At 38.7% G+C, this 16,538-nt stretch overlaps 1 protein-coding gene across 1 annotated transcript in view; it reads right to left on the minus strand.

Moving 5' to 3' along the window:
• LOC103592449 (BTB/POZ domain-containing protein 9) overlaps nt 1-16,538 on the minus strand; it is a 349,068-nt gene that overhangs the window by 302,492 nt on the left and 30,038 nt on the right. Inside the window, exons 2-4 of the mRNA XM_008575183.1 lie at nt 6,677-6,888; nt 2,488-2,851; nt 1,129-1,393 (exon numbers count right to left, since the gene is read on the minus strand). Of these exons, the coding sequence (XP_008573405.1) occupies nt 1,129-1,393; nt 2,488-2,851; nt 6,677-6,861 (814 nt within the window). The 5' untranslated portion in view covers nt 6,862-6,888. The remainder of the gene's footprint in view (nt 1-1,128; nt 1,394-2,487; nt 2,852-6,676; nt 6,889-16,538) is intronic.

Genomic DNA, 16,538 nt, shown 5'->3' on the forward strand with positions numbered 1-16,538 from the left:
GTCTCTTAAATTGACTCCTCCCTGCATATAAGATAGATTCCAATCTAGTTTCAAAGATGACCTGAGCTGACCTTCACACACTTCCTTTGCTATTAATAAACATAAGCCTTCTACTCTAATCAAGCTCTTCTATTCATGGCCCTCAAATGCTCTAACTTCTGTCTACTAACTTCACCAGTCTTCTCATCTTAAATTCACCCAACCCAGATGCCATTCAAATTAAATGTCAAAGCTCAACTCAAGCATCACAACCTCCATGAAATCTCCCTCAATCATTCCAAGCCACTCCTCCTTCCAAAGTTCCACTGCATGTAACGTCTTGAAGATTGTTGTATTTAACTTTTCATGGAAGGTATGTCTTATTTCCACAATGAAATTAAAAGGATCAAAGGTGGATATTATGTTTTGCACTTACACAGCATAATTTGGTGGTTAATTAAACAGCCTCTGGAGCCAAACTACATAGGTGTGACTCTGAGCTCCGCATCTTTCTGTGTGACTTTGGGCAAGTCACTTAACCTTTCTGTGCTTTAGTTTCCTCATCTGTAAAATGAAGTCGATAACTGTCTCTACCTCAAAGAGCTGTCGTAAGAATAAAATGGTCATGTAGGGTCTGCTCTTCATATATAATAAGCATTTTGTAAGTGTTAATTGCTATTATTTTCATTAATAAGAAAAATCACCATATAAGTGTTGGAAATACTACACAAGTGTTAGCTATTATTGTTATTTAGAATCTCCATGTTCATAGTATCTGAAGTCATAAGTACATGGCATGTACTTAGTATTTATTTGATGGAGGAAGGGAGGAAAGGTCTTAGCATGAGAAGAAGCTTTCCAGGAAAGTGTCTATTTCTGACACTATGGGGAGTGGCTTGAAAAATTTAAACAGGAATGGCAAGAAATACCTATTTGGGGATCTCCAAAGGCTAATCATTCTCAGGAGAGACAAAGGAGAATGACAAGGAATGACATACTATAGGAAGCAGAGTTACAAATACCATGTTTGTAGACCTAAATATACCACATATCCCAGCACTATAGTTTTGTAGCTAGAGTTTTGTAGCTGAGAATGGCATAAGATGCAAACAAAATTTCTTGGTGAGTTTAGAATAAGTTGGTACTTACTGAGCATGCCTCTATAATTGAGATCCATATCCCGGCTCTCTGATCGTACTTTAATAGCATCTAGAATGGCATCAGGAGACAACAGTCCCGATGGCCTCACAACATTCAGAAGTTCAGTGAGGCTCATGAGAGGTAAACGCACAGCCTGCATGATTTCAGCATGATTCTCCTTTGAATTGTGCTTACACCAGTTTAACAAGGCTAGGAAAATATCTTTTTCGGGAGCTGCAAATGAATCTCTTAATACGATGTTTAAAAGTGCTGTCTGAAAAGAAAAAAAAGGAAAAACTCCAGTTATTATGGAGCCCAACCATATGCATGATCAATCAGTAAAGCCTTTCAGAACTGCAAGTATCGCTTATATTTAGACAAATAACTCTTTTTGACCCTCTTCTTTCCTTATGCTTCGTGCCACATATTCTCCTGCCCATTATAGCTGTGTGAATAACAAGAAATGGTGTATCACCTTTCTTTCCTACCCAGGCATCTTGTACCACTACATCAAACATCTACTCTTTCCAAATACATCTTCACCCATCTTGTTTAAAACAAGAAGAAAAGTGGCAAAGTGAAGAGCTATCGATACATACAGTTTTTTCAGGACAGTATACCTCTGTAAGTCAGTAAGGTACATCTAACATTTATAGTTCAAAATCTTTTGTTCCACAGTATTACTACACTACCATATTTTTAGTTCTCAGATCTCCAGACTGGCACAACCTTCAAAGATGCTTGCCTTTAAAAATTAAGTAGAATAATAAAAATCATAGTTTACACTCAAACCAAGATACGTAGCTTTTCAATACGTTTTCTAATTAGAAATATCCAGGTCCTAGAAGAAACACAAAAAGGGAAAAGGACAGACAACCACCACCCAGGGTACAGAGAATGATTTGAGCAAAATAGTTTTACTCAAGCTATAATAGTAAATTTTGAGCCAGCAAAAAAAAAGTAATTTAAAGACATCCAATGATGCATCAGATCTCCTTTATAAATTTGCCCTCTTGCTATAATTATTAGTTGCACTCTCTGTCAAAGAAAAACAAAACCAAAAAGTAGTGTGCAATACCATAAAGGGCCGTTTAACTGTCATCACATTGAAAATAACCACCTAGCTGCACAGTCTATTTTGTACATAAAACTCACCAGAAGAATCTTAAAAGAAAACAAAACCAAAGAGCCTCTCTCTCTTATATGATCTAGAGTCCCAACAACCAGAGGCAAGTGATTTGGCTAGACATCCTCTTGGATACCAATGACTTTTATTTTTTTATTCTTAGTCCATTGCTATATTTCTACTGTACACATAAAAATAAAAAACAGTGCATGCCTATAAATTACTTGTAGACAAAAACACACCTTAGAAAGGGAGAGGAAACCTTCACTTGAGAGCACCTCCTGAGCATTTCTGTCCATAAACATGCAGCACATACAAGTTAACTTGGGAAGTGAGTACAGACTAGCAACATCAAAAGTCATACAGACATTCTGAATGTTGAGTATGGTGCAGAGATACTCAGAAGTAGAATCCTCCAGCTCTGGAAATCCATATTTATGAGCCAAGCTCAAAAAGTCCAGCAGCACCTCCTCCTTTTCATCTGTCAGCGTCGCCCGCCCAGTGTAGATATATTTAAGTAGCATTGTGAATGCTTCTGCAGTGGTGTCTTGGAGAGGGATTTCTGCTTCAGGCTGAGACTCTCGCATTCCACCATACAGTAATGCTCTGCACATCAGAGAAGAAACACATGAGGAAAACCTCAAATAGGATTTGCTATAAAATGTATGAAATATTGTTTATCAACACTATACAAACATAAATTTGTTTAATGACACAAAAATCCAGGTGAAGAAACTCAAAGTTATCAATTTAAATGATTCTCTAAAGAAAGCAAGAAGAATGATCTAAGAACTATTTTGATTTAATTCCATAAACAATTAAACTAATGAGATATCCTGAGGGCTCAAGATATGTAATAGATATTAAATAGAAAGATAAAAGTGATCTTTTGAGAGAAACAATGAAATCAATATAGAGGTGTTAAAAGTCAATAAATTGGTTTAAAAATCAAAACTCTATAGAAGATGTAATTAAATAAAAACAATTAAAAACACCAATTAGATGCCATTCTCCCCTGTCAGACTGGCAGTAATTAAAAAATCTGTTAAGGGCCGGCCCGGTGGCGCACTGTAGCAGTGCGCCGCCTGAGAGCGCGGTGGCGCTCCCGCCGAGGGTTCGGATCCCACATACAGACCGGTTCCCGCTCACTGGCTGAGCGAGGTGTGGGAGCAACACTGAGGGTTGCAATCCCGTTGCCGGTCCCGGTCCGGTACGGGTGCGACACTGAGGGTTGCGATCCGTTGCCGGACACGAAAAAAGACAAAAAGGAAAAAACAAAATCTGTTAATATTCATTGCTACAAAAGTAATGGGAAAACAGATCTTTTCATGGACTGCTTTGAGAGTATATATAAATGTATAACCTTTTTGTAAAGACATTTAATAATACCTATTCATATCTAAAATGTGCATACCCTTCAACTCACTAATCTCTCTTTTAGGACTCAATTCTAGAGAAATAATACAGTAAATATAAATTGATAAGAATATATACTGAAACACTGAAAAAATAAATAAATGTCCATCAATAGGAACATGGTTGAAAAAACTATGATACATATTCTATGCAGCCACTAGAAAGATCAAGGAAGGTTAATATGTACTGCCTTAGAAATATTTGTCTTAGAAAGATGTCCAGGATACAGTAGGTAAGTCAAATTACAGATACATATGTATTGCATAAAAAAAAGTGTATAACCACATACTTATATGTATGTACATATGTATATATAGATATATCTTTTTAAACCAAGAAAAAAATCAAGGGTTAACAGCAGTTGTCTCTGGGGAATGGAATTTGATGCTTGAGAGGGAAGGACTTATATTTTTTATTTTATAAATTAAAAATGAAATTATGAGTGATTTGATGTTTTTTTCTTTTTTTGGTCTTTCAGGTTTAAAAAAAGCCCCACATTATTGCTTGTCTGCTCATGTAAAAAATGAAAACTAGACAATCCAGTAGGGTAATGAATTTGAATTTCCACCTCTATCACTCTAGGAGAAATAATATGAGCCAAGTAAATCTCCATCAGGAAAGAAAGAGTGGCCAGAGGAGGAAAAGGGAGGATGGCAAAAAAGGGAGAGAAGAGTAGAGAGTAAGAAAGAAGAGATGTAAAAGTGAGAGCAAAGGACTAAGGGAGCAAGAACACGATTCTCTCTGTTCCTAAGATTCTTACAGCAGGACTAGCATTTCAGGGATTGTCTCCATACATGCCTGGAACTTCTCCCACCCTCCCCCAGGGCCTGGCATTCTTGCTTGCCTCAGGAAAATAGTTGAGACAACCCAGCAAAAGATTCAAGAATATTTTGAGCATACCTCTTCATTGGGTTATATACTCTACCTAAAAACACCCTTGAAGGTTTTTTTTTTTTTGTCTTTTTTTGAGACCGGCCGCACCGTGCTCAGCCAGTGAGCGCACCGGCCATCCCTATATAGGATCCGAACCCGCTGCGGGAGCGCTGCTGCGCTCCCAGCGCCACACTCTCCCAAGTGCGCCACGGGCTCGGCCCTCTTGAAGGTTTTCATTAATCCAAAGAGCATCCAACCATGTCCTTAAAATTACCTAATTAAAGAACTCCTTCCTGGGAAGACCTCAATAACACTAACTCACACTCAATGTGATTTAATGTATTTATCTGGATTCTCAATGCTTTAAAAGTGGTTTTGACAAGGCTCCTTTGAAACACTAAATATAAACCTGCAACTTCGTCCAGGAGACAAGCACAAAGGTTCAATGTTTACTGTGAAAAGTTCCCTACTGTACAGTTACCTTGTTCTTATCTAGGAATTGACAGGCTCTTAAAACAACACTTAGGTTTCTCTTGACTGCTGACAGTTAACTTACCTTTGCACAAAAACAGTGTCATCAATAAGACTATATCTAAGACAGCATTGATAATGACTGAGTTTAGCCTAGTGAGCCATCAAATATTACAAAGAGACATCAAGAACAGGCCAATAAGTGAGGGGAGTATATTCCACTCACTCATTATGATCTTTAAATTTCTAAAATTTAAAGTTTCTTTTAAGAATATACTGATCACCTAAAAGATAACCATATACAGTTTTTTCAAATTATCTTTGGAAAAGGGCAAGGTACACAGTATCAACAAAAATTAAACATAAGGCTGAAGAGTTCTGATTTAACAAAGAGTGGACTCTTAAGAAAAGGAAAAGAAACACAAAAGGAAAAGTGTGCAGAGGACGAAGGTTGGTAACAAATAATGACCAGACCAAGGCCAGAGTAGAGTTGACCACCGTGGTAAAGTTGATCACTAGGAAGAAGAATAGGAAAGTATTAGCTAAAACTCTTGACAAACTCCTCTCTTTTCTAAGCTCCTGGTTCCACCTATAGTGGCATTTTATATGTACAAGATGGGAAGTTCCGAAAATGTTCATAAGAAACCACAGGAGTTCTAGCTAAAGAGTAAATATTTCCAAGAGATACAATTTACTACAATATATGTAATTCTATGTGTTGCTATCTTGCTGTCTTGGTTAATTCTGATTGTAAAAGCCAGACTGTGGTTTTCACTAGAAAGTAAATGAAATTTTCTCCAAGCCACTGGCATCTCAATTTTCAGATATTAAGTTTCCCAGGCAAATCTATAACTCTATGGACCATCTTTATCATTGTAAATAGAAAAAGATCCATTATCAAGGATAATTATCGTTCAATTATTCATCAGTCAATAATTATCAATAAAATATCAGGCAATAATTAAGTGATAATTCCCTTTTAACTAATATTAGGCAAAAAGTAGAATAATTTTAATATTTATTTAGATCAGTTTAATATTTATAATCCTAGAAATTAAGGGTATGAGTAACAAACAATAGCTGCATATAAATGGAATTTTTACATTAAATAAGTATTTTGTTTAGTTTTAGTTCTAATATAACTATGAAACTTGATCTTACTCAATACTTAAGCTTCTTTAATTTGAGATTGTCAAACTACATGTCTTAGAGAGATCTGTTGGGTTACCTACAGGTCCTGGACCTCAGTAGTCTGAAACCAAGAGGTATACATGTCCATTAGCAAGTCCAGAGGTCATTCCACCTATGTAACAAGAAGTCTATCTGCCAGTAAATCAGTTTAATAAGTCTCATTAGTCATTTACTATGAGGAGAAGGTGAGGGCAACAGACTCAGCCTGAGATATAATCTTGAGACCATGAAAAATGGTTGACTGGGTATTGTCTGGCCTTGGAAGTCTTCTAACCTCTTAATTCTAAAATGTTCCTAAAGGTAAAGGCGATTCTCAAAAATAACAAACAAAAAGTCTACAAAGAAGAACTTCTTACAGATGTTGAACTGAAGGATTGCTAGAATTTGTCATTATGCTTGGTTACGTATTTTTCATAGAGTAGAAAAGACCACTGTTCTCTACAAGCGACCTGAATCTTCCAAAAAGTATTACAAACTTACCGAAAATATTGGCACCTGGCTGCTAAAATTACCCTGTGGGCAGGAAAACGTTTCTTTTCCACAACAAATGTGACATCGCCATATTCTTCCCCAATCAACAAGGCACCAATATGTTCAGACAAAATGTGCACATGATCAATTTCCCCCACTGCAGTAAAGGGGCGAAGAGGATGGCTGTTACTCATCTTGTGAAACAAATGATAGTCGCTGACCTATTATAGAAAGAAAGGAAGAGAGTTAGTGCGGGGAAGGCAGTACACTTAGAAAATCACACACCATAAACATAGATAAGTAAAAATTTAAAGTGCTTTTAAAAAAATTCACATGAGAGTCTATTAACCCATTTATTCTGAGAAGCAATTCAGCCTGTTTCCATTACCTCCTCTACTTTCACTGCCTAATCACACTAGGAATGCAAAAATGTCAGGATCTTCACACACTGACAGTACTTGAAGTATCATAGTCTAAAAACTGAGCCCAAACATAGGTCCCATATTACTCGCAGTACCTCAGGAAGAGAAAGTCAACATCCAAAATAACTCCTCTTTTAGCACAGATATATTTAGTAAGGTAGAGTACAGCTATACCCAGTAGAAAATTCATCCAGGCACAGATCTAGGCCTGAATTACAAATGGAATAGATGAAATAATCAGATTTCAAATAAAAGGTTTTGGTCTGAAATCATTTTAAATGTTTTATAAATATTATAATCTCTGGAGTCACAAAAATAACTTTACATTTATTAATGAAAGTTTATAGTAGCAGCCTAACCACCTTCCCCCCGCAAATAATAACCCCAGTATTTTTCTGAAGACTAACATCCATTCCAAACTTGCAACTCTGGACATCCAGGCCAGCAACAGAGCCAGCCCGATGCCCGCCGGGGGGTACTGAGAGACAGAGACCATGGGCCTTAGTCCCATCCCCACCGCACATCCAGGCTAGCAAAAGAGCTAGCCTGACACCTGGGATCCTGAGACCAGGGCCAGGCCAGCCCCGCCCCCGCCCACAACCAGATCTTAGAATATACTTATATTCTAAGTGGGGTGTGAGACTTACCTGCTCATGTCTTTCACCAAATTTCTGCTTAGATTTTTCTAATTCATCTTTAAGAGTTCTTTTTTGCAATAAGGATGTTAATCTTTGTGTGTTTAGGGGGAAAAAAGTAGAGAGTAGAATGATGGTTATCAGAGGCTGGGAGGGATGGAGGTGGGGGTGGAGGGAAGATTAGGGGTGAACTAATGGGGACAGAACTATGCTATCTATCCTAAGTGAATCACTTTGCAGTATATGCGTGTACTGAAACAACACACTGTATCCCACAAAAATAAATATAAATAAAATTGAATTTCAAAAAAATAATGAAATAAAATTTTAAAAATAAAAATTAAAAAAATGTTTTAATTGGGACAAAAAAAAAATCTTGCAGCTCTGATGATCACGTTGCCAGATATGCTCTCTCCACTGGACCTCCACACGTTTTTGAGCTCTTCAATTAAATCACAATTAAAGGTTGAACAGCTCCTAATCTTTATACATCCACATCCAGATCCACTATCATTAGCAAGGTGTAAGAAAAATGTTTTTTCTCTCCTGTGATTACAGTGGAAGATACTCATGGATGAGGTTCCCAGCTGCCTGCTCCAGTTACCTGTTACCAAATGCCCACCCCCAACAGAGGGAGCAATAGACGAGGATGGCAATACAGATGAACATGAGGGATGAGCTAGACAAGGAGACACCCACTCCAGGTAAGTGAGCAAGCTCCTGGTCCCCTGTAGTAGGAGCATCAGAGGGCCAAAGCATACTCCAAAGCAAATCCCTCTTCCTCAACTGCAGCCTCCATTTGAAAGCCCTAAAAACTGAATCATCTCTAGTCACCTATGTATGAAAGACCAAATTCAGCCTAAAAGGACCTATTTACGAGTATGAGCAAGTAACATGTGATACAAATAGACAAATGTATAACACAGGAGTTGGTAAACTTTCAGAAAAGGGTAGATAGGAAATATTTAGGCTTTGCAGGCTGTGAGTCTATGTCACAACTATTCAACTCTGCCATGGGAGCCTAAAAGTGGCCACAGGCAATAAGTATATTAATAACCATGCTATGTTCCAATGAAACTATGTATTTTTTTAAAAGCCAGATTTGGCCTGCAGGCCGTAGTTTGTCCACCCCTAGCCTAATACGTGATCAAGGACTGACATCAAGAACTGACTGTACTCTAGACAGAGGACCAGGGGGATTTTTTGTTTGTTTCTTGCTGGGTTACCCAATCGATATTCAAAATAATATGGTTATTTCCTATGTCAGCCAGGAAATTCTGAAAGCTACTGGAATCTCACTTCAAAATCCCATTCCTCATAAAAACAAACTCTCACATCACTGTCCGACATTTCAGTTATGGTGCATGCCTCTAAACAAAACAGACTCTTTCCCTGGCTGAAAGAATGCAATGCATATACCTAGTGAATATATTCTCTGGTATAATATTCTCTTAATATTTTATCTAGGTCATGGCTAAGATTCAAATCATTGACTAAAGACTCTTGATGAATAATGACTGATCTTTGGTTAATCAACTCAGAAGGAAAATTCATAATTTTTCTACTGATGCATCATAACCGTTAATACTACATATGTAAATAACTGTCAAGTTCTCCAGATCTTTGCTTCTCAATACATATAATCTTATTTTGCCAAATTTACAATTTAATTATGTTTTTCCAAATAGAGACATAAAGAGAATATTGCTGGGTACAAAAAATAGCCACTTAGTATGGAATAAACAAAATTTTTATTGGCGTATAGTAATTTTAATTAGACCAGTGATGCTCAATCTGCTTGCCATACATTAGAATCACGTGGGAATCTCAAAAAAAAAAAGAAAAAAAAAAGATGCTTGAATCCTACCTATCAGAGATTCTTGTTTAATTGGTCTAGAAGGGGATACAGGCATTCTGAACTGATGCTTATGAACAACCCAGAAAATAGCTACTGATTTAAACTATTATTTTTGTAGGTTTACATCCCTTACTTAGGTACACAAGTAAACAAAATATCCACTGAAAAAATACATTTAGGATATGATTCTACTTTGAATTTTACTGCAAAGAGGCAAATGGTATTAACAAAGTTACCAATGCCAGAGCTTGTGTATAGAAAATACATATTTTCACCAATGGGCTAGCTTATCTACAGTGATAGTTTGGGTCTACCAGCTTGTATTTTAAAAGGCATATTTTAGAAACCATGTATCAATAAAGTTAATTTTTTAAACCACCAATTTTAACTTGATAATAAAATTGGGAAAAAAAATGTTTAAGTTCATGGAGTGAAGCTGTATACTGACTTGTTTCTTAAGTTTTAAAAGTTATTCTACCATTTACTACATATATGATCTTTGACAAATTTTCTAACTTCCATGTGATTGTTTCCACACCTGTAATGACACGGTTATAGTAGACAATTATCTTTCTAAGCTACATTTTATAACTCTGCCACTGCCGTTTAATATTTCTTTGTGTTTGCCTGTCATATAAAATCAAGATGTTTCAGCCATAAAACAAGAACACACATTTAAAACCAAAGTTTATGAATAGGATTGGAAATTCTGAAAAGTTCGTACAAATGCATTATTCATACATTAGATAGTCCCAAAGATGGCTGCCTTCAAACTCTTTTCTTTCCCTATACACACACATGCCACCTCCCCAGTGAGATGTGGATTCCATTTCCTCTCCCCTTGAATCTGGCCTGGCCCTGGGACTGCTTTAACCAATAGAAGTAAGGTTCTGGACCTAAGCCTTAAGAAAATTTAGCAGCTTCGGCTTTTGCACTTTTTGGGAACCCTGAGTTGCCCTGACCATGCTGAAGAGGCCACATGGAAAGCAAGAGGCCCTGAGACTGCATGGAGAAGCACCGAGGAATCCAGGTGAAATGAAAACCAAGCCTCAGACAACATATAATCCCAGTCAAACCCTTCCAACCTGGAAGTAAGGGGTTAGATATGTGAGGATGTTCCAGCCTTAAGAGACATCATGTGGTATAGATATAAGCCAACCCATCTTGGCCCTGTTCAAATTCCTGACCCACAAAATTATATGAAATATAAAACAGTTACTTAAGTCATTAAGTTTTAAAGAACTTCCTTTTGTAGCAATAGATAACTAAAAGATTATATGAAAAGTATTTCATTTTCTTTATAAACTTTACAACTGTCAGCAATTACGAAGTTAGTACAAAAGAAGAGTCAGCTTCTAGTCACCTATATAAGGCCAGGGCAGGGGGAGGGGACGGAACTCCAAGGCACATCATCAAAGAATAATTTCTAAGTGAAATTAGTTTTTTGTGCTTACTCATTTAAAATATTTATTAAGAATCTACCGTATTAGCCCATTTCTGTTGCTTATAACAAAATACATGGAACTGGGTATTTTATTCAAAAACCGAAATTTATTGCTTACAGTTTCAGAGGCTAGGAAATCCAAAGTCCAGGGAACACATCTGGTGAAGGCTTTCTTTGGTGGTGACTTCAGTGACGGCAGGGTATCACACTCCAAAAATGGCAGAGTAGAGAGAGCAATAGAAAGACACAATCTCCTCTTCTTTTAAAGCCCTCAGAACCACGCCCCTGATCACCATTTTTAATCCATTCACTATTGCATAGTCCTACAATCCAATCACCTCTTCAAGGCGCTACCTTTCAATTACCATAATAGGATTTCCCACCCTCTTAACAGTCACAGTGGGGGCTAAGTTTCTAATAAATAAAACTTGGGGGACACAATTCAAGCTTCAATGAGTTTCAGGGGACATAATTCAATCCACTACATTCTGCCCCGACCCCCCAAAACTCATGTCTTTTCATCTGAAAATACTTCATTGCATCCCAAAGTCTTAACTTCTTTCAACTCAAAAGTCCAAAGTTCAAAGTCCCATCTATGAAATCAATGTAAGTTATCCACTTCCAAGATACAATGCTGGGACAAACATAGGGTACACATTCCCATTCCAAAAGGGAGAAATAGGCCAAAAGAAAGGTGTAACAGGTCCCAAAGAAGTCCAAAACCCAGCAGGGCAGGCATTAAATCTCAAAGCTGGCAAGTTAGGAAACTGTAATTAATAAATTTTGTTTTCGGGCCGGCCCGGTGGCGCACTGGATAGTGCGCCGCTTGGGAAGCGCGGCGCTCCCGCCCGAGGGTTCGGATCCCACATACAGACCGGTTCCCGCTCACTGGCTGAGCGAGGCGCGGGAGCAACACCAAGGGTTGCAATCCCGTTGCCGGTCCCCGGTCCGGTACGGGGGCAACACTGAGGGTTGCGATCCGTTGCCAGACAAGGAAAAAGACAAAAAAGACAAAAAAATAAAATAAAATAAATAAATAAATAAATAAATAAATTTTGTTTTCTTTATAAATACCCAGTCCCATGTATTTTGTTATAAGCAACAGAAACGGACTAATACACCTACCATTAGCCAAAAACTAGGAAGATATCTAGCTCAAGATAGGTTGGGTTCATGCTCTCTGGGAGCTTCTAGTCCAGGAGAGTACCTCCCATGAGATGCTAAAATCTTCACAGAAATTTTAGTTAAACTATAAAGACACAACCTATAGCAAGAAGCTGAGAAAGTGCTCATTCTGTCAATTCCCAGTGTAATATCACACTGTTTCCTATCCTTTTTCTTAAGAGAAGGGATCATTTGTTTGGTTAGAAAGGTTGTAGTTGCCGGGCTTGGTGAGGGAAAAGAACTTCTGTTCATGTAAAAAGGAAAGGTTTGAAGACTGCTCAGTCTCTTCGAATGTCAAAATTCTATAGGTACTGTATCAGGGATTCTCGAGACCACCCTCAGGTTCAATGATTCATTAGGAGGACTCACACGACTCAGCAGATAATTATACTCATGGCTGTAGTTTATTTCAGCAAAAGCCTACAAAGCAAAATCAGCAAAGGGGAAAAGGAAAAAGCACATGAGGCAAAGTACAGGGGAAACAAGGCACAAGCTTCCAAGAGTCCTCTCCTAATGGAGTCACACAGGACATGCTTAATTCTCCCGGCAACGAGTTGTGACAACACATGTGAAATGGTGCCAACCAGGAAGCTTGTTAGGGACTCAATGCCTGGAGTTTCTAATGGGGGCTGTTCATATAGGTAGCCTCTGCCTGGCAGGTTTCCAAATTCTAGACTCCCAGAAGGAACGTAGGTATTCAGCATAAACCACACTGTTTGTATAAACAGTTTAGGCACAATGTGCCACTCATCAGTTAATGGAAGGAACCCTCCCCAAATTTAAGTCCCCAGATGCCAGACAAGGGTCAACCTTGCAAGCAAGCCTTTCCAAAGAAAACCCTGGGTATGCAGAAAAAAGTTCAGTCCTGCTATGTTAAATATTTCTTGCATAGCTCAGAGCTCCAGAAATAACCAGAGGACCTAATAATGTTAGCAAAAGCAATGAACTTAGTCTACTTGTATGATATGCCTATCTGATACACTTATTTAACCTTAGACTTGGATAAGAGAAAGGGATACTAAAAAAAAACCTACCAAACCTTCACGAATGTATTCCTGACCCCTGACCTCCCAATATCCCAGATCCAAACAGCTTTATGAAAAGGTTTCTTCAAATTTCAAGGATCACATCATTTCAATGTTATTTAAACTGTTCAGTGCATATGGGAAGCAGTAAATTTTTCTAGTCTTCTTATGAAGCCAATATAGCCCTGAAACAAGGACGTGACCACATTCATACACTCAAAAACAAACATAAATGAAAAAAGTCCTACATAAAATATTGGAAAACAGAATTAAGTAGAAAGATTCATGATAAGGTGGGTCAATTTTAAGGACAGATGAATATTAGGAAAAATAATTAAGTCTTCACATTAAAAGGTCAAAGGAGAAAAAAATCATATAATTAGCCCAATAAAAACTAATATACTGTTTTAAACATTAACAAGTTTATATAAAAAAGCTTTAATTAAATAGGAATGAAAGGATACTTTCTTGATACACATGTATACACAGCCTAACTAACAGATGTAAGCATCTGGTATATAATAAAACATGAGAAACACTGAGAAATAAAGTTCAAAAATAAGACAAAAATATCTACTCTTATCACTACTAACACTTGCAGGAACAAAAGACAATGCAATTAAGAAAACCAAATTAAAGATAAATTAATTAGGAAACAGGCAAAATAATCATTATTTGCAGATAATGACTGCCCACATGAAAAATCCATAGAATCAACTGAAAAAGTATTACAGAAGAAAGGAAGGTTCACTAAAGCAACCACATAAAATAATTATATGAAAATATAAAGTGTTCTTCCATACTAAAAACCAGCTAGAAAACATGAGGAAAAAGATTTCTAACTGCAAAACACATGCAATACCTAGGAACAGACTCACAAGACATGTAAAGAAAATTATAAAACTCTATTAAAGAATCTAAGAAAAATAAATGAAGACATACATTACTTGGGGATGGAAAGATCCAGTTTTGTAGGGAGATCAATAGTCCCTAAATCACCATATGAAAAAAGCATATTTGATATTTTATTGCACTTCATATTGTGAACAAAAAGTGTTTTAGTACAGTAAGAGAAACTTCAGAAAGCAAAATTCAACAAAATATTCTTGATAAGAATACACAGTTTATAAACAATAATTTGCTAAATGGGCGTATATATTAAAAAACTGAATGAGAAGTGAAAATTTATAGTTATTAAGAGGCTTTTTAAGTTGAGAAACACAGTTCTAATTAATACATGAATAAAAAGTAATCCTGGTCAAGATGGCGGAATAGACGGTCCCTAGCATCACTCTCTCCCACAAATCAACTGATTTCAACTATAAAAACATAACATCAAGTGCATACGGAATGGGGAGACGTCCTGCGGGGGAGGCAGAAGCTCCGAGGAAACCACATACCCTGCGGGGCCTGCCATCCCATGATCCGGCAGATAGGCTTCACCAACGCCACCCAGCTCCATTCCCAGGCCAGCCCAGTGCACACAGAAGGGAGACTTCTGGCAGGGGAGGCGGAGGCTCCGCAGAAACCACACACCCTGTGGGGCCGCCACTGCGTGATCCAGCAGGTAGGCTTCACCGCAGGCACCCGGCTCCATTCCCAGCCTGGCCTCGTGCGCTCGGAGCAGGGAGACGTCTGGCAGGGGAGGCGGGAACTCCACGGGGACCACGCTGCTGCTGCGCGATCCAGCAGCCTGGCCCAATGCGTACAGAGCACAGAGTCATCCAGCAAGGGAGACAGAAGCTCTGTAGAGTCCACACACCCTGTGGGGGGGCCGCCACCGCGTGATCTAGCAGCAGGTAGGCTTCACCACTGCCACCCGGCTCCATCCCAAGCCCGGCCTAGCATGCACAGAGCAGAGAGACATCCTGCGAGGTAAGGGGAAGCTCAGCAGACACCACACGCTCTGCGGTGACTCGGTGCATCCCAGCAGCCTGGGCCAGAGTGCATGGAACAGGGAGAAGTCCAGCACAGGAGGTGGAAGCTCGGCAGAGACCACACACCCTGCGGTACCACCCCGTGATCCAGCAGCCCGGGAGAGTCCAAGCTGACCAGAGAGGTGGCTCCCCGGAGAGGCCCAAGACCCGAAGCAACCACACACACAAGGCACTAGTGGCCAATTGAGTAGTCACTGAAGTAGCCATACCAAATTGGCAACCACAGGGCCGGCCCGGTGGCGCGCTGCTACAGTGCGTGGCTTGGGAAGAGCAGCAGCGCTCCCATCGAGGGTTCGGATCCCACATACAGACCGGCTGCTCACTGGCTGAGCGAGGAGCGGGGGCAACACTGAGGGTTGCGATCCCGTTGCCGGTCCAGGTCCGGTACGGGTGCGACACTGAGGGTTGCGATCTGTTCCCCGTCACGAAAAAAGAAAAAAAGACAAAAAAAAAATAAACAAATTGGCAACCACATTAACATCTCAGTCAACAGTGTCAAACCTGTGGACTGTGTAACCCCCTGCCACAACGAATAAACATCAAAGAAAAGATACCAGAAATACGAAAAATCAAGAAAGTACAACACCAAAGGATAATAACTCTCAAACTCTAGATCATATAGAACAAGAAGCCCTTGAAATGACTGACAAGGACTTTCGAGTGATAATTCTTAAGGAAACTGAATGAGATACAAGAAAACTCAGCTAGACAACACAAAGAAATGAGGAAAAGTATACAGGACCTGAAAGAAGAAATCTACAAGGAAATCAATGCCCTGAAAAAGAATGTAGCATAACTTGCCGAACTGAAGAAGTTACTCAGTGAAATAAAAAACACAACAGAGAGTTTAACCAGCAGGCTTACGGAAGTTGAAGAAAGAACCTCTAAACTTGAAGATGGGCTGTTTCAAATAACATAAGCAGACAAAAAAAAAGAAAAAAGAATCAAAGGCATTGAAGAAAATCTGAGAGAGATATCAGACAACCTTAAGCGCTCAAATATCCGAGTCATGGGTATTCCAGAAGGGGAGGAAAAAGGAGATTGCATTGAAAACATATTCAACAAAAAAGAGGAAGGACACTTCCCAGGTATAGAAAAAATCACAGATCTTCAGATCCAGGAAGCTCAAAGATCTCCAAACGTATTCAACCCAAAAAGGTCTTCTCCAAGACATGTTATAGTCAAATTGGCAAAACTCAAAGACAAAGAGAGAATCTTAAGAAGCTACAAGAGAGAAGCATCAAATCAAAGGGAGCCCCAATCAGGCTAACATCAGACTTTTCATCACAAACGCTAAAAGCAAGAAAGGAATGGGATGATAAATTCAAAATACTAAAAGACGGAGATTGCCACCCAAGAAAACTCTATCCTGCAAGGCTATCCATA

The sequence above is a fragment of the Galeopterus variegatus genome, unplaced genomic scaffold (assembly GCF_000696425.1).
Source record: "Galeopterus variegatus unplaced genomic scaffold, G_variegatus-3.0.2 Scaffold1152, whole genome shotgun sequence".
Classification (NCBI taxonomy): domain Eukaryota; kingdom Metazoa; phylum Chordata; class Mammalia; order Dermoptera; family Cynocephalidae; genus Galeopterus; species Galeopterus variegatus.